The sequence below is a fragment of the Candoia aspera genome, chromosome 4 (genome assembly GCF_035149785.1).
Source record: "Candoia aspera isolate rCanAsp1 chromosome 4, rCanAsp1.hap2, whole genome shotgun sequence".
NCBI classification, from domain to species: Eukaryota; Metazoa; Chordata; class Lepidosauria; order Squamata; family Boidae; genus Candoia; species Candoia aspera.
The window spans coordinates 6,925,005-6,949,478 of record NC_086156.1 but is presented as its reverse complement, the minus strand read 5'-3'; the positions used below and the strand labels follow the sequence as shown (position 1 = coordinate 6,949,478).

At 44.4% G+C, this 24,474-nt stretch overlaps 1 protein-coding gene across 4 annotated transcripts in view; it reads left to right on the top strand.

Annotated features, from left to right (window-relative positions):
• The window catches only part of PRKAG2 (protein kinase AMP-activated non-catalytic subunit gamma 2), a 160,451-nt gene that overhangs the window by 60,855 nt on the left and 75,122 nt on the right, over nucleotides 1-24,474 (top strand). The window contains exon 1 of one of the 4 annotated variants that reach the window (XM_063303363.1): nucleotides 10,448-10,589. The exons of the other annotated variants lie outside the window; for them this stretch is intronic. Coding sequence (XP_063159433.1) covers nucleotides 10,496-10,589 — 94 coding nt within the window. The 5' untranslated portion in view covers nucleotides 10,448-10,495. Of the gene's footprint in view, nucleotides 1-10,447; nucleotides 10,590-24,474 lie in introns of those variants that run through there. 4 annotated transcript variants of the gene reach the window in all.

The window sequence follows — 24,474 nt, the reverse complement described above, 5'->3', positions numbered from 1 at the left end:
CCCTTTGTTCTTAAACTTAGTTATGTATATTTTGACTCTGTTTTCTGCCATGCTTCTCGCCGTTTTGATTTTGCCTTTGGGGATAATTTTCGGCCAAGGAGAGTTACTTGAGTTTGCATCATCAACACCTAGAATGAAAGAGTCGGAAAGACCTTGTTGATCATCTAGGCCAGTGTTTCTCAGCCTTGGCCTCTTAAAGATGTGTGGACTTCAACTCCCAGAATTCCCCAGCCAGCCATGCTGGCTGGGGAATTCTGGGAGTTGAAGTCCACACATCTTCAAGCAGCCAAGATTGAGAAACACTGATCTGGGCTAACCCCCTGGCACAGTGCAGGAATTCAGTACTTCAGCCACTGTGAAGATGGCTTTCCATCTTCTGTATAAACACCTCCAGTGAAGGAGATTCCAGCTTGTCTCACTCTTGATTCCAGATCCATGTTCCTTTGCTAGTTTCTTTACAAACTAAACCCCTAAGGAGGAAGCTGAACAATGAACCTTTATTTTTGTGTACCTCCACCTGCAGCATTGCAGTTATATCGGCACTCTTGATTGGAAGATACGGATCAGCCTATTCCAAGCAGAGAATCCTTGGAGCTGTAGTGCTGGGAGGGGAAATCCGTAGTACCTTTTTACTAGAAAAGCTACAATTCCCTGGCTTTCTAGACAAGTCTTGGCTGTTAGCGATCATAGCACAAGACATTCTGCAAAGTATATGAGGCGAAGCTTCAATAGGAAACTCTGGCTCCAAGTTGTGTTCAATAACAGCACCGCATCTGACCTGAAATCTCATGTATTAGGGTGTTGAGGAAGGGACAGAAGAAAGCAGGATGCCCAGTAGGAACACGTAATGTTTACATGGAAGAGTCTTGACCTAATCTGTCGAGAGATCAGATTAAACAACAGACAGATTTATGTATAGTCCTAAAACACTTTCCAGAGGATAGAATGGCCCAAAATACAACACTGGGCTAAATATTGTCCTCTGTTGTACTACTAGTTTCCCCTGTGAAGGTCATGATAGGATATCAGTGATTTTTGGAGTACATCAGGCTAATATTCTTGATGACATGATTAGAGGTTTCTCCCTTTTTCTTCTTCTTGCTGGGGAAAAAGAAAAAGAGGAGAGGAGAGGAGCAGTGCATAGATGGATGGATGGATGGATAGATGGATAGATGATAGAAGAGAGAGATTTAGAGAGAGGAGAGAGCAGGTGAGTAGGTGGATGGATGGGTAGGTGGGTGGGTGGATGATAGAAGAATTAGAGAGAGAGATGAGATTTCGTATTTATGCTACCTTTATGAATTTGTAGTGTTGCTCTACATTGGGGACCTCATGCCTCATGATCACGACACTGTCTTTTTCCCATGGTAATTCCTGGGGGGGAGAAAGCGAAGAAAAAAGATGGCTGGAAAACTGAAATTTTACTCTTGGGCATTAGGAGAATTAATTGCTAAGAAGGAGGGTAGTCCCCTCTGATACCACCTCAGTCAAGACCTTATGGTGAACTTCTCCACAAATGCCAGGAATTAGTAGAAGCCAGCTGACAAAAGGTCTTATGATCAGATGTCCATAAGAAGTCAACTATATACTGATATTCTTGGCAGATCCTCAGACAGCGTTGTGGAAGAAGAAGAAGAGGATGGGAACCATCAATCCTTTCTTGCTATCTGGCCTTGTGATGGCTTGTTACAAATAAGGCAAGCCAAGGACAGGGCAGATGGTCTCACCTACAAATGCTTGATATTAGGTTTTGCCATCCTCCTGCCCATCTGAGATTGACATGCCCATCTCAGGTGTTTCTGGAGGTGTTTCTACTCCCTAATCCTTCCAAAGCCATTGGAAGTTGATTGTCTTCACTTCTGCCTCCTTTGAAATTCCTTTGAGGTTAAAGTCAAATCATCCATTCGCATTGTAACAGCTTCACCAACCTGGTGCCCCGTAAGGATGTTGAGATGATAGCTAACCCCTATCTGGAGGGCCCCAGGTTCAGAAAGCTGGAATACAGCAAGCATCATCCCAAACACTTGGAAAAAAGATCATACCTTTTCCAAGGTCATTGAGGGATTGGGCTCAGTTTTGCCAATAAATAAAAATGGAATTATATTCTATTTCCCCGCTGTTGGGCACCCCATAAGCCCAAAACAATAAGACAAGGATGCAATGTTGAAAGCATGGACCAATGCATGCCTTGTTGCCTGGATCCCTGAGAAAGCCATGCGTTTGTAAGATTCCAAAGGAAGAGGTTTAACAAAGGGTTAATTTCATTCCAGAGTCTAAAAATAGGGTTCAGGTCAAGGAATCTGGCCAATCTTAGGACACCATGACCAAAAATAAAGCCAAGTGGAAGATTCCTGATATCTTTTGCCTTCTTGCTTGCTGCAAAGATTCTCATTGCATCTCTGAATTTATTGATGTGGAGAAGAAAAACACCCTCTGAGTAATTTAATATAGAGAAACTGCGGGGAGTTGAGAAGACCCGCCCTCTGTCTTCAGTTGCCTCAGCTGGATCTCTGGTGTTTGGCTGGATGTCCAGGGCTATAGGTAATGTCCTGGGCAAGGTCCACCTACGCAATCTATTATTTGAAGATAAATCAACCTTGGGCAGCCTCCACAGAAAGGAAGCCAAGGGGGTGTTGATTTCAAACCCAATAAGGGCAGCTCTTCTTCTTCTCAGGAGTAGGGACAAGCCTAGGTCAGTGTTCTTCAACCTCAGCACCTTTAAGATGTGTGGACTTCAACTCCCAGAATTCCCCAGCCAGCATGCTGGGGAAGGTGCTGAGGTTGAAAAACACTGGTGTAGGTCTTGTTCTTCTCAGGAGCTTCTCTCTCATGTCACCCTGGATTTTAGGGTTTTTAATATTTTTATTTATTATTTTGTTACTTTTTACAATTACGGTTGTTATTATTTAAAAGAAATAAATGGGAAGGGTCGGCACCCAGCCAAGCAGCCTGTGATCGGCCACCAATATTATTTTCCCAGGAAAACCTTTGGGCCCATAATGGGCATTTTAGACACACTAAGGAAACAATAATGTGAATGAATCTTGTCCAGAGCTCTCTTTGGAAGTTGTCTAAACAACAACAATAAATGAGATGCAGAAACAACGATGATATAATTCTAATAAGAAATATAAGGCTGGTGGGGAGGGAAACTGTCTTTGGGAGGTATGGCCAAGGTGTCAAAAAAAGTCAAGATGGCGCTTGTAACTGTGTGATTGAAGCTCAGTTTATTTCACATGTATCATGTGCTGAAAGGAGCATTATTTTGTATGATTTTGCAAACTTTCTGAGACAGGAACAGCTTTTTTTTTTTTTTAATGGTATTATGAATACAAAATAAAGCACCCCCAATCCAGAGTTTTGTTCCAGGTTTTGTAAAAACAGAAGTCCCCAGGAACAAACTGGGGACATTTGTTTTGAAACCTTTATCATGAAAAAAAAATGGGAATCTGGAATAAGCCTTTAGTCTCCCATTTTTTGCTCTGGCAAAGTAGGTGGGGTAATAGTCCCTACCGACTGCTACCTACCACCCAACCTACAAAACATTGAGCAACAGGATCAATCTTTTAAAAAAGTGGTTCCCATAGCAGCTAAGGGGAAATGTATGCCTTTTCTGAAGCCTATTGCAAAAACAACTTTTTAACTAATCCCCTTAACTGAAATGATCCTAAGAGTTAAGAAACAGAAGGCAATGTGAGAAGCAGAGTATGGATGTGATGGAAGTAAAGATGCTTTGCAAGGGTAGAATGGCACGGAGAGGCATGGTGAATGCTGTCAGTGTAAACTGGTACGTTGCCTTTTTTTCCCCCCTTATCTCATGCCTTTAATTTCATTGACTTTATATTTCTTATTCCTTTTCTACCCATTGCATCCTGCTTATCCCAAAAGAGAATACCTTGATGGATTTGTTTGGGTGTGCTTAAAGGGCAGAACAGTTGTAATCAATGAGATTAAAATGGGCCAAATCTAACTGAAGACCTACCGATTTCAGTGAGTTTGTTTTAACCCTGGATCTAATTCCAGTGTTATCTCCAGATGGTAAATTGTGCACTTGAGCCTGGGCTAAAAACGGCTGGGGGGGTAATTAGTGTTTTGCTTAGTCAACCGAGCAGTGTCCATATCCAGTTGTCTGTTCCGGCCTTCCCCAAAATGATGTCCCCCACATTCTCTCCCATATTGGAATTCTGGCCTCATCCCGACATATTCTGAGCATAGCAATTTGGAGAAACGCCAACCCCATTCATACGTGGATGGGAGACCACTAAGAAATCCAAGGGACTGTAGACTATGCTTGGAAGAAGTCAAAAAGATTCCAGAAGGCGGCAGTGGGAAACCTCTTTCATTGATGCCAAGAAAACTATGTGGATGTGTAGAGTTGCATTTAACAGACACTTTACCTTCAGTCCCTCTCTCGTCCAGATGCTAGTTTCACTTCCCAAATGCCAGAGAAATTTCTGGATGCTGATGTGGATGATCTTCAGCCCGTTCCAACTTGTTATTCCATGATTCATTCTCTAAATATTCTCCCTGAGGGGCAAAGCCCATCAGTGACCCAGCTCTGGATTTTTATCTCCTCTGCTATCATTCCCTTGGTAATTTGGGGAATGAAGTCCAAGCATTGCAGGAAGCTCCAACTCCATGTTTGTCTTAGAACATGCAAAGTGCTAAAATAATTATTTTGACCCAAATGGCAGACGCCTACTTTATTATGATCGAAAGCCTCCCTTTGCCACTTCTTCCTACTGCTGTCGTTTTGGGGCGGTTGGGATGTGGATGGCAAGATCTGGGGAAGAGACTTCCTCCTAGCCTATAAACCACATTTCTTCCCTCCTCAAATTCCCACCGCTCTCCCAAAATTCTCTGAGCATGGTCAAGATAAGCTCTTCTGGTTATCCAAGAAATATCTGTAAAATTATACGACCCTGCAGGTTGGAGCTCAGGAGAGCTTGGAATTTGGAGTCAAGCGCACGCCTTTTTCATTTAGCCATGCTAGGATAACGATGCAGGATTGGGTACAAGATAAAAGTATCTTGTATAAAATCATCATACTGTCACATGGAAGCAAGCCCGCCTTTTAGGGATTAAATAGTATTTTTTGACCTTGGATATGACACTCAAGGGCTAGTTTAGCCCTGTGCAGAAAAAAGTTGGCCACCCTGCAGGCTCATCCATGGGGAGGGAGTGTCAAAAAAGTCAAAATGGCAGCTGCATGCAATGAGAAGAAGGAATAACCCTGAGGAACAGGAGGAAGAGCTGCAACCGAGACAACAGTCAGATAAAAGAAATCTGAGTCCAGATAAAGGGAGGGAGGCGGGAGGGGCATTCAGACTTGCAGGATTCTGTTACTGTAACCTTACAATAATAGTAGGATTAGCATTCATGATTTTGGTTTCCTAGTCTGGTCTACCTTGCAGGGGTGATACTACAGCTGTGCAATGGAAGCCCCGGGTTTTTGTGCAGTTGCAGTTGCCATCTTGATTTTTTGGACAGCCTGCCATGGGTGACCTTGGCATCCTGGTTTATGGAATGGGAATTTCAACCAACTTCCCCCATCACCACCATCCTCACCCACATACATGCATCACATTCCAAGCTACCCAGACTGAAATTCCTCTCCTGCCCAACTTTGTCTCCTGGCTAGATTTTAAGATGTAGACTTCACCAGGATTAAATTATAACACTGCATTCTTTGCAGGATTTGCGGGGAGCGGGAAACAGCAGTTTAAGGACAAGCAGATCTTAACAACACTGCAATGGGAAAGTCTCTCTCTCTCTCTCATTGACCTGGTTACACTAAGCTTTAGTTTGTTGTTACATTAATTGCAATTATCTGGGTTTGTACCATGGTTTGCAAACTGCGTGGTGAGCTATAAATTGTAGTTGGCAAACGACGGTGGTTGAATTCAGACATTGCAATAAACCCAAAGTATAACAAATCACATTTGTTTGTTTGCTTGGTGTAATTTTTCAGAGTACTGTAGAGGGAAGTTGCATCATGCATAGATTAAGGATTTGGGGTGGGGTGTGGGGAGATCTCTGACTTAACTGAGCCACAGTCAGCTATATATACTTAAACTTTTTCTGGACAAATAATCCCACGGACAGTGATACTAATGAGATTACTGATGTGTATCATAATTGTCACAAAAGCTGCCATCAGAATTCAGGATGCCAAACTCTGGGAACAGAAGCGTTAGCTCTGCTTCCAAAGACTTTTGAGTCAAAACAGCAGGTCACTGAGGTTTCCAAACTGGACTGTGTCAACCTTGAGGAAGCAAAGCTTATTTCTGAATGCCTGCTGTAGAACAAAATGGGTCTCCCTGAGCTGGTGGATCGGCCTCGAGTTGAGCAGATCAGCGCAGGGATCCTGATTGTTCTCCTTGTCCTTCCCAATCATTTGGGCCTTCGCTGCCCTTGAGGACTTCAACACAAGTGCAGCCCTTTTTATCTGCCAAAATATTTTCTGATCCTCCTGCCAAAATGTTCTGCCCCCCTGGTGTGGCCTTCCATAGAATCATGGATTGCAGGGACACTGGAATGAAAAATAGGAATGACCCAGCCACTGGATAATCCTGTTAGGAGGAACAATGCATCAGCATCTCTCAGCTTCCGGGCATTGGTGACCTTCACTGGACCTTTCTCACGGCCATAAAATACGATAGTTCCAAATTTCTCAAGCACTTTGCGTTAACAAGCATGCAGCTTCCTCTTTCTCTGTTCCGCAGCCAGCCTGCCCTGTGCTTCCCTATAATTACTGAATCTTGGAGACATGGGAATAAATATGGCCACGCCTTTGCTCATTCTACGAAGTTCAGGATTTATCTACTATAACCCAAGTGCAAAGTGCATTGACTTAGAAATCAGTCCCTTTGGCTTGGTTTGCTGAGCCATTGTGAGATTGCTCCAGTTCTGATGATGCTTCAATCTAGCTATCGGGATTTCCAGAAACATGGGTTATGGCTTAGCATTTGACATGTGAATCAGGCCAGTGTGTCTTGTTCAACCAAATCCAGCTAAAGTAAACCATGGATAATTGTGATACTGTATACAAACCAGTTACTAAAGTCAACGTTCTTAGTTACTGCTGCTAAGTATGGTTACCACATAGCGTAAATCCTGTCCCATTATTTTTCACTTAACCTTTTCTTCGTTCCTCATCCTAGTTGTTATTCCCATTTTTCAGAGGGTCTGGCTAAGATCAGTCACGCTTACTATCAGTTGACCTTGAACTTTTCCTCATCAACTGAGTCTGTACATCACAGCAGGCCCCAGGTTCCTTGACTATGCTTTTTGAATAAGCGACATGGTCTGGGTTAGGACATATTAAACCATAAACCATGGTTTCCAAAACAGTGGCAAAGTTCACATAACAAACCAAATCTGAAGAAACAAAGTAAGCAAATCAAACCTAGGCCAATTATATGATGGCTTAGTGTGATGTGTGAACTCTCCAGGGAGGGATGGTGTTTGCCAGCCAGGTAAATTTGTACCAATGAACTCGCCATTCAGAGGTGTTGGGGGGGGGGCATTTCATATGTGTATGTGTGTGTGTGTGTGTGTGAAAAAAGTAAATATGGCAACTGCAACCATGTGATTGAAGCCTTGCACGTGCTGTAAAAAAGAGGAAGGGCTTTGATCACGCAGTTGTGACCAAAATCATCCACCCGTCCCATAGATGTCCCTGTCTCCATTCTTTTTCTTCAGACTTTGCTAGCCAAGGGAATGGAGCCTCATTTCCTCAGCTTTTCTGAGCAACTTTCTGTAGAAATCTTTCTTCCTCCTCTTCCTCCTCCCCTTCTGCCAGCTGAAATGAAAGATCAACACCAAATATCCGTGTGTGTGTGTGTGTATCTCTGCATTAGATCTACCAGAGATTCTCCAGGTTGTAGAAAGGTGAAACAGGCTTCCACAAAGGAGTGGTTGAAAGTCAGTGAAATAGTCTAGGATGCACGCAGTCTCTTTCCTACACCCTCCCACCTGGAAATGCCACCCATTGAATGGCGACCATCTTAAGGCAAAATATCTCCTGCTCTGCTGAGCTCAGCTGTTGCCATCTAGCCAGGATAAGCAACCTGTGGCCTGCAGATGTTGCTGAAATTGCTCGTGGTTTCTAGGGATGCTGGGAGTGTTTGGCAACATCTGGAGTACTTTAGGTTGCCTACCCATGGGGTAGGGCTTACACATTGGTTTGGTATTAGACTCGCTTTAAAGAAATGTGGACCTAGCAAGGGGCAAATGGAGACAATGTCCGTGTATATGAACCACTTTGAAATGTGATTGTGTTGGGAGCATCTTAGAAATAAGTGAAAAAATGTTTGTCGGTGAAAAAAATGACCTTGCTCAACCCTCGAATACAAGCAATTAGCAGTTACAAAGGATGGGCATGTCATGATTTCTCATCCTTTCTTGCTGCTGCTTTCCCACTCTGTTTTATATTTGGTATGGCAGATTTAAGACTCCCTGCCCCTCTCAAGGCTCAACAAGAACTTTATTGTCTCTTCAGACACTAAAGAGCAGAAATACAAAAAGGGGCTCCTGATTTTGCTGAGATGCAATTAAATCCAGTGCCCTGCTATTGACTCAACTGCATAATGATGGTGTCCATGCAAGATTATCTGGCTAGCTCATTCTACACAGATTATCAAAATGTTTAATGGATTAGCAAAACCTATATTTAAATGTTTAAAGACAGCTGGCTTCACTGTCAGTTATTTTGACCATTGCTCTCTATTTACTCATCCTGGATGCAATCCTTTTCAAGTCCCCTTGGTTTCAGTGGGAACAACTCACCCTGAAATTACTGTGTTGCTGTAACTAGTGTGTGTAGCCACTCCGCTCCCAAACCAACAGCCCTCTGCCCCATCCCAGCAATTTTAGTAAAGCAAAACCGAACATGAGATGTTGCCATCCAACCAACCAGAAGACCCTCAGATGCTCTGAGGTTGACCTGTATGGGCCACTCCAAGCTGAATGCAGCAGGACTTTTATTACCTTTTATATGGCAGATAGTATGTAATATTTTATTTACTTATGCAAGTTATCTACTGCCTCCATCCCAGGCAATTTTCCCATATCAAGAGAAGGGTTGCATTTCCCCAACCCTTGAAGCCATAAAGTGTGTTCTCTGGTCTGGGTTTCATGGGTTTGTGTGATTCTAGCCACATGTGGTCAGTTTAATGATTGGCACTATGGATGGACCCAACCACCAGTTAGATTTCTTCTCTTCTGGAGAACAGGTAACCTTGGAAATATTTCTGAACAAACTGTTTCAACGCAGAGAATGCATGAAGAAGGACATCGTTTTCGTGCATGCTGGTCAGACACGTACATAAATAACACAGCATGGTGTTTGCCACACAGAGAGAGGAAGGGGGGACATCGAAGTGGTTTCTCCTTTCCTCTTTATTTGTCAAATTTCTCTGCTGCCCATCTCCCATACAACTCTGGGTGGCTTACAGATAATAAGATGGCAATCACTAAAAACACTACAATATAATATAAAAGTAAGTATAAATACACATAAATACAGATACAAATATAAAAATACAAAAAATATAAAATATAAAATTCAAGATGGCAATAAGATCTTATCCTTGGCACTGTCAGGGTGCTAACCACCCCCACGAATGGCTAACATCCCGAGCGAGGTGGCATAACCGTGTTTTAAACCTCTTCTGGAAGGCCGGGAGAGTTTTAAGTTTTGAGAAAACTTTTTAAGTTTCCGAGGACCGGTTTACGGTGAAATCGCAGCACCTGGTTCCCCATCAGCCGGCTGGTCACTCAGCTCCCGAGGAGGCTTGGCAGCTCCCGGGGCTGCCCGGAGCAGCTCCGCTCAAGAGCTCAGAGCCGTGAATCAAAATAGTTGCATGATGTCATAATGGGAATGTGCTCCGGCCAGCAGGTGCCAGGAATTGTCCTGCTCTGAAAGCGCGGTTTCCTTTTACAGTCTTTTTTAAAGGGGCATCACGCCGAACTGCACATGGTCATCCCCTTCCAGCGATCTCGTGCGCGCTGTGCCCATGCAGGCTTTTCGATAAAAAGAGGCAAGCCGCGGAACTGCCGGTCATAACCCGCTTTTCCCCAAGCTGGGCTGCCTGCGTGGGCATTTCTTCCACCTCCGGAGCTGCGACGGCTGCTGTTTTCAAAGTTAGCAGGGGTTTTAAGCGCGCTGGCCGGGTTTGCGGAGCGGCTTAGCACAGGGCGCCGATAGATGCTGGCGGAGTGGCTTAGCACAGGGCGTCGAGAAGGTCCCGCGCGTGAAGATCTCCTGCAAAATCTTTCTGTTTTTAAATTCTGCGGGCTCCGTTGCGGGGACTGGAGGAGAGCGGGCCGCCGCTGGTTTGCTTAATCCTCTCCGTTCCAGACGGATCGGTATAATTTTGCCCCTTGGGCTGCCCATCGCCTTGTTTGGACGACTTCAGCTGGTGCCTTTCCCCCACCTGTGGGCCGGATTTGCGCTTGGATCCAGGGTTATGACTGACAGCTCCTGGTGCCCATGAAGCGGTTTAGCAGCCTGCGGGGGAGCAAGAAACGGAAGGATCAAGGCAGGGGTTCGGAGAGGCGCAAGTCGGAACCTCATGGCCTTTTAGGTACGCAAAGTTTGCAGATTCGACTCTTCAGTCAAACGTGGGAAGTGTCTAGACCAGTGTTTCTCAACCTTGACAACTTTTAGATGTGTGGACTTCAATTCCCAGAATTCCCCAGCCAGCTTTGGAATTCTGGGAGTTGAAGTCTACACATCTTAAAGTTGTCAAGGTTGAGAAACACTGGTCTGGTGGCTTCTTGATTTGGGTGGGTGGGACAAGTGAGAGGCAGCTCAATGTGGATCCTTAGAGAGGACCCTTGGATCCAGATTGTAAAAATCTGGAGGACCGGTAGGGGGCAAGAAAGAGGTACAGACAACTCCACTCGTTGCTGCCATCTAGTGTCCATCTAGATCAGTGTTTCTTAAGTTTTTTTTTGCTCTCCCCTCCTTCCCACGGAGGACCCCAAAAGAGCTTGGGTCTGTATGGGTTATACTTATCAATATTTACCACATTAAAAATTAAAATGGATGCATATAGAATATTTATTTACTGAGTCACATAAGAATAACCATATGGAACCCATTAGATATTAACTTAAAATATTTTTTCATAAAAAACCGTTTTTTTAACAAATAAAAAAATAATAATGAGAAGACTGACATTGTTTTAAATTTTGCAAATATTTTCAATATCTGGCAAATAAGTTTGTTTTCCCGGACCCCTGAGACGGTCTTGGGGGGCCCCAGGGGTCCTCAGACCACAGTTTAAGAAACAGTGATCTAGATGTCCACACCCAGATTTGTAGCCTTAGACAACTTTTTTTATTTTTTGAATGGTAGAAGATTTAAGTTCTGTTTTGCTTTACCTTAAAACCTGTCAGAACCGTTCTTTCTTCCTCTCTGTCAGTAAAGTACACATGTTTGGCAGTTTCAGATTAGAATGAAGATCAGTAGGCAGACAGAAGTGCTGCAAAATTCAAAAGTACCTTTAAAAAAAAATGGAAAGCCACAAACTGATGTTGCTCCGTTGTCAATCACAGATGTAGGAAAGGTTCAAGGGCAGTTTGGTGGTTCACCTGTTTGACGCTGGCCTCTCCTTACGAAAGGCATTTTCCAGTTTGCAAGGCGGGACCGTATTTCATAGGATGGCTTCACCGCAAATGTCCTGTGTATGGAACTTTAGTAAGGCATAAGACAAAATGCAGCTTCAATGGAATGATAGATCTGTCGTCATGGCCAGACACAATCTTGCTGAAATGTTGGAATATTAGTATTAATGTTTGTATGGCTATTAGCACTTGGCTGATCTTGAAAAGCTAAGCAGGGTTTGACCTGGTTATTAGAGCACCCCCAGAAGATCCCAGGACTGTCAGATGTAGACCTTCAGAAGTGATTGGCTTGATCCATTCCCTCCTTTGGTCAATTCTTCTGCTTGGGTTCACTGGAACCCTGTTCTGCTCTGGGGAGAACACAGAAGCCAACAAGATGTTGAGGGGACACTTGAAAGAGCATGCAGATGTTTTGGCCCCTTTCTATGGACTTTGAGTAAATACTGAGAGAATGAGTATAGTATCTGAGGACTGAAAGGCAAAAGGTCCCCTGTGCAAGCGCCGAGTCATGTCTGACCCTTTGGGGGGACGCCAGGGAAGGGCAAATGTTGTTTCTAGCATCAAAAAGGGGGGGGGAAAGAGGAGCGAGGTGGCTGTGTGGGCTCTCCAACATACGTCTAGCAACTAAAGGCTACTGTTATTTCAAGCACAAGTGAGTTAAAAGGAAGATGGGGAAAGAAGCAACTGCTATGGGAGAAAAGGGTTTCCTTAGTTTTTCAAGACAAATATGACTCCCCAACTAAGAAGCGAACTCAAACAATGTCTGGCTTTGATATTTGAACTTTTGGAACATTGCAATGCAGCTATCCAATCAAAAAGGGCAGAGCAGGAAGGGCGTACAAAAATGCACGTACTGGTGAAAGCGCCGTCTTGTATTACAAAACGTTGCAGATGCACGTCGAACTCTCTTGCGCCCAAAATGCATACGTTAGGAGAAATTTGTTAGGACGGCATTTCCGATTTAAGAATACTTTTTTCTGCAGACCTTTTCGGTGCGAGCTAGCTTGGAAAGGAGATGAAATCTAGGTGGGGGAAAAAATGAGACTTTGAGTGAAACCAAAAAGGTCGGATTCCTCCCTCTCCGCATTCAGCAATGCGACCGATGGATGGATTGGGGCCAGGATATTCTTTCTCAGAGGCAGCGGTGTAGCAGTTCCCCTTGGTCTCCTCGCTAGTAGAAACTGGAATATAATCCTCAAGTCTCCAGAATGCTTGACATCAGCTTTCCCCAACATAGTGCCCTCCAGATGTGTTTCCAAGATATTTAGTGGTACTAGCAGTAGCAGCCCCAACTAACCATAATACTGCAAAAATGGTAAGACGTACACACTGATGTGGCACAAATGACCTCCTTACGTGCTTGAGTCTAGATGTCTGATGCAAGTACATACGTCTCAGCATTTGCACCTTTCAACACCACCCCAAGAATGTCCACGGGAGGTTCCAGGTTGGGGGAAACCTTTCCGTCCCTTTCATTCTCAGCAGATTTCAATACAGGTAGTCCTTGCTTAACAACCACAATTGGGACCAGAATTTCAGTTGCTAAGTGAAACGGTCATTAAGAGAATCCAATGCAGTTTTACGACCTTTTTTGTGGCGGTTGTTAAGTAAATCACCACAGGCATTAAGCAAACTATGTGGTTGTTTAGCAAATCACGTGGTTCCCCATTGATTTTGCTTGCCCAAAGCCAGCTGGGAAGGTTGGAAATGGAGATCATGTGACCTCGTGATGCTGCAATGGTCATAAATGTGAACTGGTTGCCAAGCACCCAAACTGGGGTCATGTGACTCTGGGGACACTGCAACAGTTGTAAGTGTGAGGACCGGTCGTAAGTCAGTTTTTTCCAGCATTGTTGTAAGTCCAAACCGTCACTGGTTGTAAAGCAAGGACCTGTAATTGGACTAGACCATATTTATCTGTTTTTTGTTTCCCACTTTAAAAATGCTGCTCCCCTCCATTGTGTTTATGAAAAATACATAACATCATGGCTTATTCTATAAAAAATTGTCAAGCTTTAATCTGAGCTTTTGCAGTCTTTGGGGAAAGATAAATTAACAGTGTTCTCTGAGGAGCTGTAGGTGAGCGCTTTCTTGTCAGTTCGTTAATTAAATTACTATTTCAGTGTCATAACATAAGGAAGATTTGGAGCTGATTAATGGGGACAAGTTGAAAGGCAAATACACTGCCTGGCCCCCAGGAGCTGCCTTCTGAGCCTGGTGGCATTGAAATGTGATAAACAGACCCGTGCATTTTGTCCCTTGGAGTCCTCTGGGAAGTTGTGCGAAAGCGAGGCCGATAAGGAGAAACTGGACCAGGGGTGTCCATAGGGAGAGGTAAGAAGAGTCAAGATGGTGGCCGCAGCTGCGTGATCAAAGCCCCACCTTCTTTTTAAGGTGCAGTTTCCTTGGCATGGAGGTGCTTCCCCGCTGACGTCTTCCAGAATGGCGTTTTCATCTTCCAGGCCTGGAATCTGCAGCTAGCCTCCCATCCTAGCTAGAACCACCTTGCTTAGGTCCCCAGCCCTGACAAGATTGGCCAGGTGCTCCCATTTTCCATTCAGAAAAAGTTAGAGAAAAATGGTAACCTGGAGAATTAGTGATTTGTTGCTGAATGTTGTTTGGTTGGTGCTGGGAGCGTCCGGGGCCTGCAGGGGTTGGCCCCTAAATGGCTGTGGGGCATGGTCTACAACCCTGCCCCCAAAGGAATCCTAGTGTCCTAACAGCCAGGAAACACGCTGAGACAAGGAACTGGTCTCTAATGTTTTATTGCTTGTACATAACAGGAATCCTAACAAACTGAAGAAGCGTGGGAAAAACCCAGACATATAAACCCCAAAGACTAAGGCGGGCCCGATCTGTGTCTCTTTGAATGGCCACCTAATTCCTCAGTACTACGCATGCGCTTAACAGTCTGGATGGGAGCCCCCTGCTCGCCATCCTTACTCATGACACCTAGCCCCTTTATGTTTTAAGAAGCAGAGTTAACTTTGCATGTATCTCCAAGGCAGTAATGCTGGGGAGCCAAGACTCTCTGTTGTCAGATCACAGGTGAAAACTCTTGTTGAGGAGTGGAGAGGAGATCATCACACCATTTTGGTGGTGTTGTTAATATAATTTTATTTAAAGTTTTAAAAACACGAGTGAAAATTAATACAAACCAAAATAAAGGAAAAAAGAAGAAAGACAAAGCTAAAGTGCAAAAACAGAGAAAAGGAAAAAGGTAGAAGAAAAATAGAAGAAAAAAATAGAAAAGAAAGGAAAAAGATTTAAAGAAGCTATAAGTACAGTTGTAGTTTTACCTCTTTCTCTAAAGTTACATCGAGGCTCTCTTCTTTCTATAATGTATCCTATCTAAAAGTCAAACCATAGATCATCAGTTCATTTTTTTCTTTTACGTGAACAGTCCATAGGAGTTTCCAGTCAGCAATAAATGTAGACATTGTCTTTTCTCTAACCAAACAGGTCAATTTGGCCATCTCAGCAAGTTCTATCATCTTCACCAACCATTCCTCTGTTGTAGGTATTGCCAAATCAGAAAGTCATCATCTCTCCATTGGGGAGAGATGGGCGGTGAGTAAACATATTAAATAAATAAATAAATAAATAAATTTTGAAATATTATGAAGAAAGCGAGTATACATGACTGGATCTCTGACTCAATTTGAGGAACAAAGGACAGAGAGAAGTTGGAGGTAAGGACAGAATAAAGTGCCTGTTGGCCAGGATGGCTGGTGACATTTGGACAGGAAAAATGACAGTTAAGGAGACAAGGAAGTTTAATTTCAGACAACACATAAAACTAGCCAGAAATGAGGTTGGGTAGTTAGGGGGTTAGGACATTATAAGAAACCCAAACATTGTTTCAGGCTATTTTCTTCCCCATACTCTGGTGCATTTATTTGATGTTACATGGACACAACCGCTGTGCCAGGTTAAACCAAGGTTTAGGGTTTTGTTTGCTGCGTGAACCCAACCATTGAGTCTGAAACCCATTCCTTGGTCCTCGGGATGGTCAGACGCCTCTGCTGTTCATCTGCTCTAGAATCCAAGAAAGCTGCAAAGAGTTTGGGGGCTTGGGAATGTCCAGAGGAGCACGTGAAATTGGAACAATCATCTGTAAGGCCTGGGAGCCAAAAACAGGAGGCTGAAGATCTTCCATGGGACCTCCAGGCCCTTCAGAACCTTGGCTGTCCCTCCATCTTCCACAAGCTCCATCTCAAGGTTCTGGAAGAGATCCCCCTCCCCCCCACTGCTTTTTCCCAGCCTTAATTCACCCCTCAAGCTAACAGCTTCTCTTTTTATCCTGAGAGTGGGCTACAACATACGCTTAGACGTGATGCAGAAATGAAGGTTTCATTAATCTTCTCTTCCAGCAACAAGGAGGCCTTCCAAAAGGATTGGATTTTTAGCAGAGTTTAAAGAAGTAGGAATTACATTCTTGCCACATTTGGTCCTCAAGCAGGAGCAACCACACAGGGGGTCAAAAAGGTCAAGATGGCAGCTACAGCCATGCACATAAAATAAGAGATGGGGCTTCAGTTGTGTGGCTGTGGCCGACATCTTGGTTTTTTTGACCCTGTTCCTCAGTTACAGGCTAGGCACTTTCAACACTTCCCTCTGCAGGAGGTCAAGACTGATGGGGCAACTCAGGGAAGTCATTTGCTTTTTCTGATGCTCTTGCCTTGACATTCCACTGAACAATCTGTAGGAGTCCCCCAAGCTTTTCAGTCTATATAAAATATCCACTTTAAAAGCATATCAAGAGGCCTTGAAGAAAAATACTTCCATAAGGGGCTTGCCCATTCACGAAATGACTGCCAGTGCATATGGCCAGTCACAAAACATCCGTTTATTGGAACACCACTGGCTCTAACATCTTGGGATAATCACTGTCAATCCCCAACTTATCTTCTTCTGTTCTTCTGATGTAATGGTCTGTGGGAATGACCTTGGGAGACCAGGCAAAGAGATGCTGCCTAGAGAACAGTCAGATAAGAGGGAGCATAGCCCACAGCTGCATACTGGGTAGAGCAAGAGGCTCAGGAGGGACCGTCCCAAAGTTATCAAGTTATAAAGGTGACGGCAGGAGAACTGTACTTTCAGACTTACAAGATTCTGTTAATGTAGCTTTACAATAAAGTATAATTAGCTAATCTGGCCGTGTTTCCTGTCTGGTCTACCTGATAAGGCTGACATCTGGGGAGAAGGACCCCCTTGTGGTCAAGGCTCTGGGGCATAGCGACTCACCATTTTTATTTTCTAAGGTTGCCTGTGGGGCCTAAGCGAAGTCTGTGGGCATTTGTAGCAAGAGAGATGATCCTGGTGCTTTGCTACATGGCAGCTTCCTTTTACATTTTGTTTGAAATTCAAATGATTTATAAAAAGTAGGATTGAGTATGGGCCAGGTGTAGGGTTATCCTATCTGGAGTGTGACCCCCCAACTGACCATTAGATGGAAGCAAAGAGGAATGCTCTTTGCAGGAGCCTGTGTGTGCTACAATCATAGGTCATTGCTGTTCCCAAGAGAACACCATTTGAGGGGAAGTTTCCAAGCAGGATGAGGTTACATCTACCCTTTTAACAGGCCCCGTCTGTTCAGGGATACCCTGAAGGACACTTGCAAAGGATGCAAGAGTGAGAACAGCTTCATCTGATCCAGTCAACACCAGGAGGAGGGATGCCTTTGCACTCTGCAGCTGTGAAAACATCTGGAGGACAGCAATCATAAAATGATACCTCTCCTTGTGCTGACACCCAGCTGCTAATTCAACCCCTCATCCAAGGATGTGCTGGGGCTCAACTTTTAGAGTCTGGGCTGAGGGTGTTTTTCTTGGACACTCCAGGATGGCTTTTCCCTGTACTTCCCTGGGGTGGACAAGTCATTTAGAAATAAATAAATAGACTCCAGCTTTTGCAGCTAAGGCTGGATAGGAGCAAAGCTGAGGACAGATGGTCTAATTGTGCCAATAATAATAATAATAATAATAATAATAATAATAATAATAAAGATTTATGATAGCCTCCCCACTCTACCACAAGCTTGAAATGTCATCTTTGTGCATTTGTGATTTGCAACATCAGACACTGGGTTAATTTCAGTTATCCAAATTCCTGTCTCTTATTTCCTGCAGAAACCGTCTTCCAACTTCACCAGCTGGTGAAGCCTGCCGAGCTTCTAGCAGTGGGAAGCACAGCATTAAGGTCCCGTTTTTAGATTCCCCTTCCATGGATTAGTGGGGCTAAATGAAACCACAGATGCAGGGGAGTCTGCTGCAGCGTGTGATCAAAACTGTCAAGATGGTGGCCACAATGGAGTGATCGAAACTCCACCTGTTTTTACATGCAACACCCCATTGTGGTCACCATCTTTTTGACCGTATCTTGAGCACATTCCTGCATAGGTGATAATGAAGCATGTGACATAAAACATATTAGTCCTCTCTGTAGGGCTGGCTGGTTGGTATTTTTCCACAAAATAGGTACAGTTCCATCGTTAAAGCTGCAGATTTTGGGCATGGGAGCCAAATTCAATATTCTATTATTGTGCTTCTTTGACCCCCTAAACCATATTGTGCTTTGACTTACCTTGTCATTCAAACCCAGACCATCGGTTAGAGTTGTAGTGAAGAAGGAATGTAGGGTTTAGAGCCAGGAGAGCGACCACATCTCAATCCCCACCCTGTCGGAGACTTTGATCCATGTGCTGTCTCTCAGCCTAATCGATCTCTCTGGATTGGTGCAGAGAGTAGAACAAGAACTATGGTCACAGCTTTGATCTCCCCAGAGAAAAAAACGGGAGAAACCAGTAACAATACATTTGTAGGACAGTTCCAAAGCCAGCATGGACTTCTGTAGAAGGTCCAATGATTAGTTAGCCAAATATTTGCTTTATTGACCCACGGCATTTTTTGCAATTTCCCTTCCCTCGCCTTCCAACCTTTGAGAAAGTTCACCAAAGAGCTTATGTGTTCTCAGGACACTGAAGTCTATTTGCAGAAACATCAAGGGCTTTTGGGGACAGGGAAGGACCCAAGGAGCTGGCATTCAGGTCAGTGCCTAGCGTAAGGGGAGGGGGGTACTGTCTTCTTGCCCATGCAGAGGTGTGGCCCTGTTCAGAGATAGTTGGTCAGATTTCAGGAACACCTTTTGCAGAAGCCTCAGTGAGTTTTTCTTTTCCTTCAGTGCCCATCTGCCCACTCCAGTGCCCACTTCGCTGGTTGAGCTGATGTCCCATTTCAGAAAACATGGGGCAACGGCCAATCGGTCAGTTAATGAATTAAGCTGCCTGGCAGATGACTGTGGAACCTAAAAGCATTAGAGCAGCTTGAGGGTAATGGAATACAAGCTGCATGTAAATCTTTTTCTTGGGGAGGAATTCCCCCCCCCCTATTCTTATTCTTATTTATTCTTCATATAATTTTATTATTTTTTTAAAAAAAGAAGATTAAAAACTAACACAAACTAATACAACGGAGGAATGGTTAGTGAAGATGATGGAACTTGCTGAGATGGCTAAACTGACTTCTTTGACCAGAGAAAAGACAATCTCTCTGTTTATTGCTGGCTGGAAACCCCTGATGGACTTTTTTGCATGAAACAGAATAAAATGAACTTAAGATTTATGGTTTTGATGATTAGACAGGATTGATTATAGAAAGAAGAGAGTTATGTTGTAACCATAGAGTAAGAGGTAAATTTATAATTGTACTTATAACTGCTGTAAAGAAGATTGGAAGCTACTTCTTTGTATCTTTTTTCTTTCTTTTCTATTTTTCTTTTACTTCCCCCCCCTTTCTTGCATTTTTAGCTTTCTCTTTGATTTCTTTCTTCTTTCCTTTTTGTCACTTTGTATTAGTGTGGAATTGGCTTCTCCAAGTCAGTTTTCCTCCCTCCATTCAGGGGTGTGCACAGGTATGGGCAAAAAAGTCAAGATGGGGGCCACAGCGGTGCCATCGAAGCTCCGTCCATTAAAAAAAATGGGTGAAGCTTCAATTATACCATCGTGCCCCCATCCTTTTTTGAACACACCCTGGGGACACCCATGCCTGAAGCCCTCTGACCTCATTCATTCATTCAATTTGTATTGCCGCCCATCTCAAACCAGTGACTCTGGGCAGCTATATCTGGGGATGCCTATGGCTTCAGCAGGAGAGTCTGCGAGGGTCGGGTGTCAATATATGCCAGATGGTGGGCGTGGCATCACCATGCAAGCCCCACCCCCTTTGTACATTCATTAACATTGCATGCATGTACAAAAGAGGCACTAAAGATGGCAACACCAGACTTGTCATCCTTCAGATTTTGCTTTCCCTGCTGTAGATGCTTCTCCTGAAGCCATATGTATGTGGGAATGACCTTGGGAGACAGAGTGAAGAGATGCTGCCTAGTGAATGGTCAGATAAGAGAGGGCAGAGCCCACAGCTACATAGTGGGAGGGGCAAGAGGCTCAGAAGGGACCCTCCCTAGTTTCTCAGGCTGTAAAGGGTTAGAGAATTTCAATGTCTAAGAAGCTGTTATGGTATGTGGGAATGACCTTGGGAGACGGGGCGAAGAGATGCTGCCTAGAGAATGGTCAGATAAGAGAGGGCAGAGCCCACAGCTGCATAGTGGGCGGGGCAAGAGGCTCAGAAGGGACCCTCCCTAGTTTCTCGGGCTGTAAAGGAGACAGTGGTGGGGGGATTTGTACTTTCAGACTTGCCAGATTCTGTCAATGTAGTTTTACAATAAAGTAGAATTAGCTCATCTGGTTGTGCTTCCTGTCTGGTCTACCTGGGAAGGCTGACACCATAGGCATCCCCAACTAGCCTCGACGATGTCAAAATGCCACACTGTGCAGCATAACATCATGATGCCACCTGTGCCCTCTCCTATCTTTGTTTCAGTGTGGCATGCAAGTGCATCAGGTGGGGTTTGCAACCCCGATAGGCAGGTTTAGTCACCTGCTTGCCCCCCTTGCCCCCGTGGGAGGCCCATGGTCGCAGCCCTCCCCCGCTTCAGGTGTCTCCAGGGACAGGTGTACAGCGCAGTACTCAGAAACAGATGCAGAGCTGCGCGCAATCTGAATGGTGCACTGCAGCCTGCTTTCTATTGGCAGTGCAGTGTCCAGGTTAAAGAAAAGGCTGGGGAGGACAAAAACCAACTTTACTTTTACTTGATACTGATATATCCTTTTTTTTTTTTGCTTTCAAATCAGTCTTGACTCCTTGGATAAGTCCATGCAGTTTTCCTAGCAAGATTTTTTGGAAATGGCTCATCCTTCCCTTCTTCTTCCTAGAGCTAAAGAGAGGGTCTGGCTCAAAGTCACCCAGCCAGCTTTCATGCTTGAGGCAGGACTGGAACTCACAATCTCCCAGCTTTTAGTCCAGTACCTCCCCTACTGAATCACGCTGGCTCTCAATGTTACCTTAATTAAGATGAAATTAATTACGGTTTATATGACCCCATTAGGGACTTCTGTTCCGGCGTCTAATACTAGATGGAGTGGAAAAACGAGGGATGGACCAATTTACTTGCTCGTTGGGGTGAACCTATATAAAGAATTGCAGCGGTTATTCCTTTTTTTCTGTATAATGATCCCAACATTTTCATTGGAAGGTTTGAACATAGGAAAGAAGTCTATATAAACAGGCTCAAATCACATCAGCAGGATGCCTGATTCATACCAGTATATAGGATATGTTTGTAGACTCCATCCCAGTGTTTCTCAACCTTGGCAACTTTAAGTTGCATGGATTTCAACTCCCAGAATTCCCCAGCCAGCACGCATGGACTTCAACTCTGGGAATAAGGATAAGAATGGAGAATGTGGCATTCTGGAACTTGTAAACCGTTCCTCTTCCCTGCTCTTTTTAAAAAATGCTATCTTCATCTTAGGACCACTCCTATGAATTGCTGGTAGCAACGTACACATGGTACATGATTTCATGCTGTGTTTACATAGGTGTTTGGGTGCGCACGTGCTGTATACATATATTCCCTGCACCGTAATGGGCAAGGAACCCATTGGGTTCCAGCTCACAACCATTCCATCATGGTCAAGGGTGGGATCCAGTAATCCAGTATTGATTCTGCCGACCATCTTCCATGTGCCTGGACTGCTGGATCCCTATGTGCAAACTGTAGAGCTGTTGAAGCAACCCTGGGTCTTAAATTGGTAGGAAGGAGTATAAAAAAGACTCTTATTCTGGCAGAGGTCTCCTAGAGTACCAAATTCTTCCTATCATGGTGTGTCTTCTGGATAGATGATCTTTCCTCCCCATGTTCTCTTTGGGAAAGTCCTCTAACCCTCTTATTCTGTAGCCCTGAGATACTCCTAAATCCTGCCTTGACCCATAGCTTCTGCTTCCCTGCTCAACCCTGACCTCTCTTCAATTGTTTCAGGGAATTTCATCCATCATGCCAGGGCCTTCCAGAAACCCAACCTGGCATAAGCTAGACACCAAGCACAGTCTATCTTCCAACCATCCTAACTTTATAGAAACACATCCCTTGCCTCCGGGAAGAACTTTCCTGGCTCTCTTCTGCACCAAATTTCACGTGGCCTTGAAGCCCCGTCTCCTTTTCGATTCATTTACTCCATTGCAAAATTGCACCAAGGCTTGGCTTTGTATCTGCAAGCTGTCACTATAGCAACTCTTCTCTCGCCCAAGTTTTGCTGCTAAAAATAGATCACCTTGAACCCAGGGAAAGAAATCGAGGGAAATCTAAGGGGCCAGCAGGATCTGGAAGGTGGTGGACAGAAGAGACGGATTTCATAGTAACTCTGCAAAGTAGCCCGGCCTTTCGGACAAACGGGTAAAATATTTCTGGGAGGAAAGCTTGTCTGAATAAGGAATCAAACAATGTCCTTGGGCCATTATGCTCTTGACGTTGGCTGGGCAGAGAAATTCTCTTGCTCTGTGATTCCTGTCAGTTCTCCTTCAATTTGATGGGATGGAATTAGCTTTCAAAAGAGAACAGCATCTTGGAGAAGTGTTCACAGTGGTGGGAGAAGTTTTGGCATTTGCATTTCCTCGATTCTGAGATTCTGTAAATCTTGGGTCAACCTCTTTACAACCTTACTGGGTTCCTACATTTCCGTTCAGTTCCAAGGAAAATTTGCCAGAGGGAATCCCCATGGGATTTTTTCAGGTCTGGAAGGGAAGAGAGCAGCAGCAGAGAGGGTTCCACGTGATGGATAGAAAGGTTGCAGAAATCAGCAACCCCACCAGTAGGACCTTCTTTTCCATCTCCAGTAGTAAAATAAGCTCAGAAACACCGTCGAGACAAACTGGCAAGGAATCCTCAAACACTCTGAGAATAAGGCAGAAAAGGAGAAACTCTTTTCCTGGGGAGGAAAACTGAAAAATTGCAAATCCGTCCACCCAGTATTTGCTCTGCCCTTAAATGCCCCCACAAAGCTGGTTGCTCTTTCCGAGAAGCCACCCAGATGTTAAAGGATGTTCAGTTTGGACCTGCAGACGACCCCCAGCCTAGAATTGTTCTGGCATCAGGGAAGCCCCAGTTGTATCAGGGAATTAGTTCTGACAACACTTTCCCTTGCTTGTACGGAGAATCAGTGTAGACCTTGGCTTGCACGTCATGCCAAGTCACGATGGACTGAAGACGTTACATTTGGCAAGGCTAATGAATCACACTGAGGCACACCTTGTAGCTTGTAAGTCACAGAGGCTGGGTTCACACATTCAAATATGGTGTGGTTCTTTGCTTTTGGATTAGTATGTTATATGAATCCAGTCATCAGTAAACCTCGATTCATGGCTTCATGCAACAGGAGAACCCTCCAACTCAGGGAAATGGAAAGAGGATAGAGTGGCAGAGACAACAGTCTTTACTGTGTTAGAGGCAGGCTATCATCTGTAATCCAAAAGGACTTTGACAGCCCCTTTTCTGACTACAGGTAATCCTGATTTAACGACCACAATTGGGATTGGCAACTTGATCACTAAGTGAAGTGGTCGCTAAGTGACACTGTGACTGTGCTTATGACCTTACTTCGGCTTTCCTTTGCTTTACAGACCTGCAAAGGTCGTAAATGTGAGGACTGGCTGCAAAGTTACTTTTTCATCACCATTGTACTGTGAAGTCACTCAACGAGATAGTCGCTAAACAAGGACTACATGTAACAAATTCTATTCAAAGCATAAGCTTTTGTGAGCTTTCATGCTGGCTGGGGAATTCTGGGAGTTGAAGTCCATGCATTTTAAAGCTGCCAAGGTTGAGAAACATTGATCTAGTCCAACCCCTCACAGGAACCTCTGCAAGCTTAACTCTCTGTAGCTACATCCCAGGTCAGAAGTAAGCAACTTGGCATCCATAGGTATCAGTTGGCCTATGTGCACCTATCCGAGGCTAAAAGGCAAGTATTATTAGGAACCTGGGCTCCAGATCATGGGATGGAATTGTCCCATTATTCTCCGCCCTGGTTAGGCCCCACTTGGAATGCTGGGTCCATGTTGGCTCCTGAAGCATAAAAAGGACATTGACAGATGAATGAGTTTGAAGGAGGGCTACTGAGACATTGAGGGGGCTAGAAATCAAGTCTTTGAGGAGCAGCTGAAGGAACTGGCATGCTTCACCTGCAGAAGAAGAGATGGAGGAGAAATAAGATGGCAGTCTTCAGATACCTACAAGCTTGTCAGGTACAGGAGTGGGTGGACTTGTTCTCTGCTATCCTATGGGGCAGGACCAGAATCGTTGGGTTGAAATGAGAGGAAAGTAGATTCAGGGCCAATATTAGGAGGAATTTCCTGATGGTAAGAGTTGTCAGCCAGTGGGCTAGGCTGTACCCCTTCCCTGAATAGCCTGTACCCCTTCAAAGAGAGTCTGGATAGCCCTCTG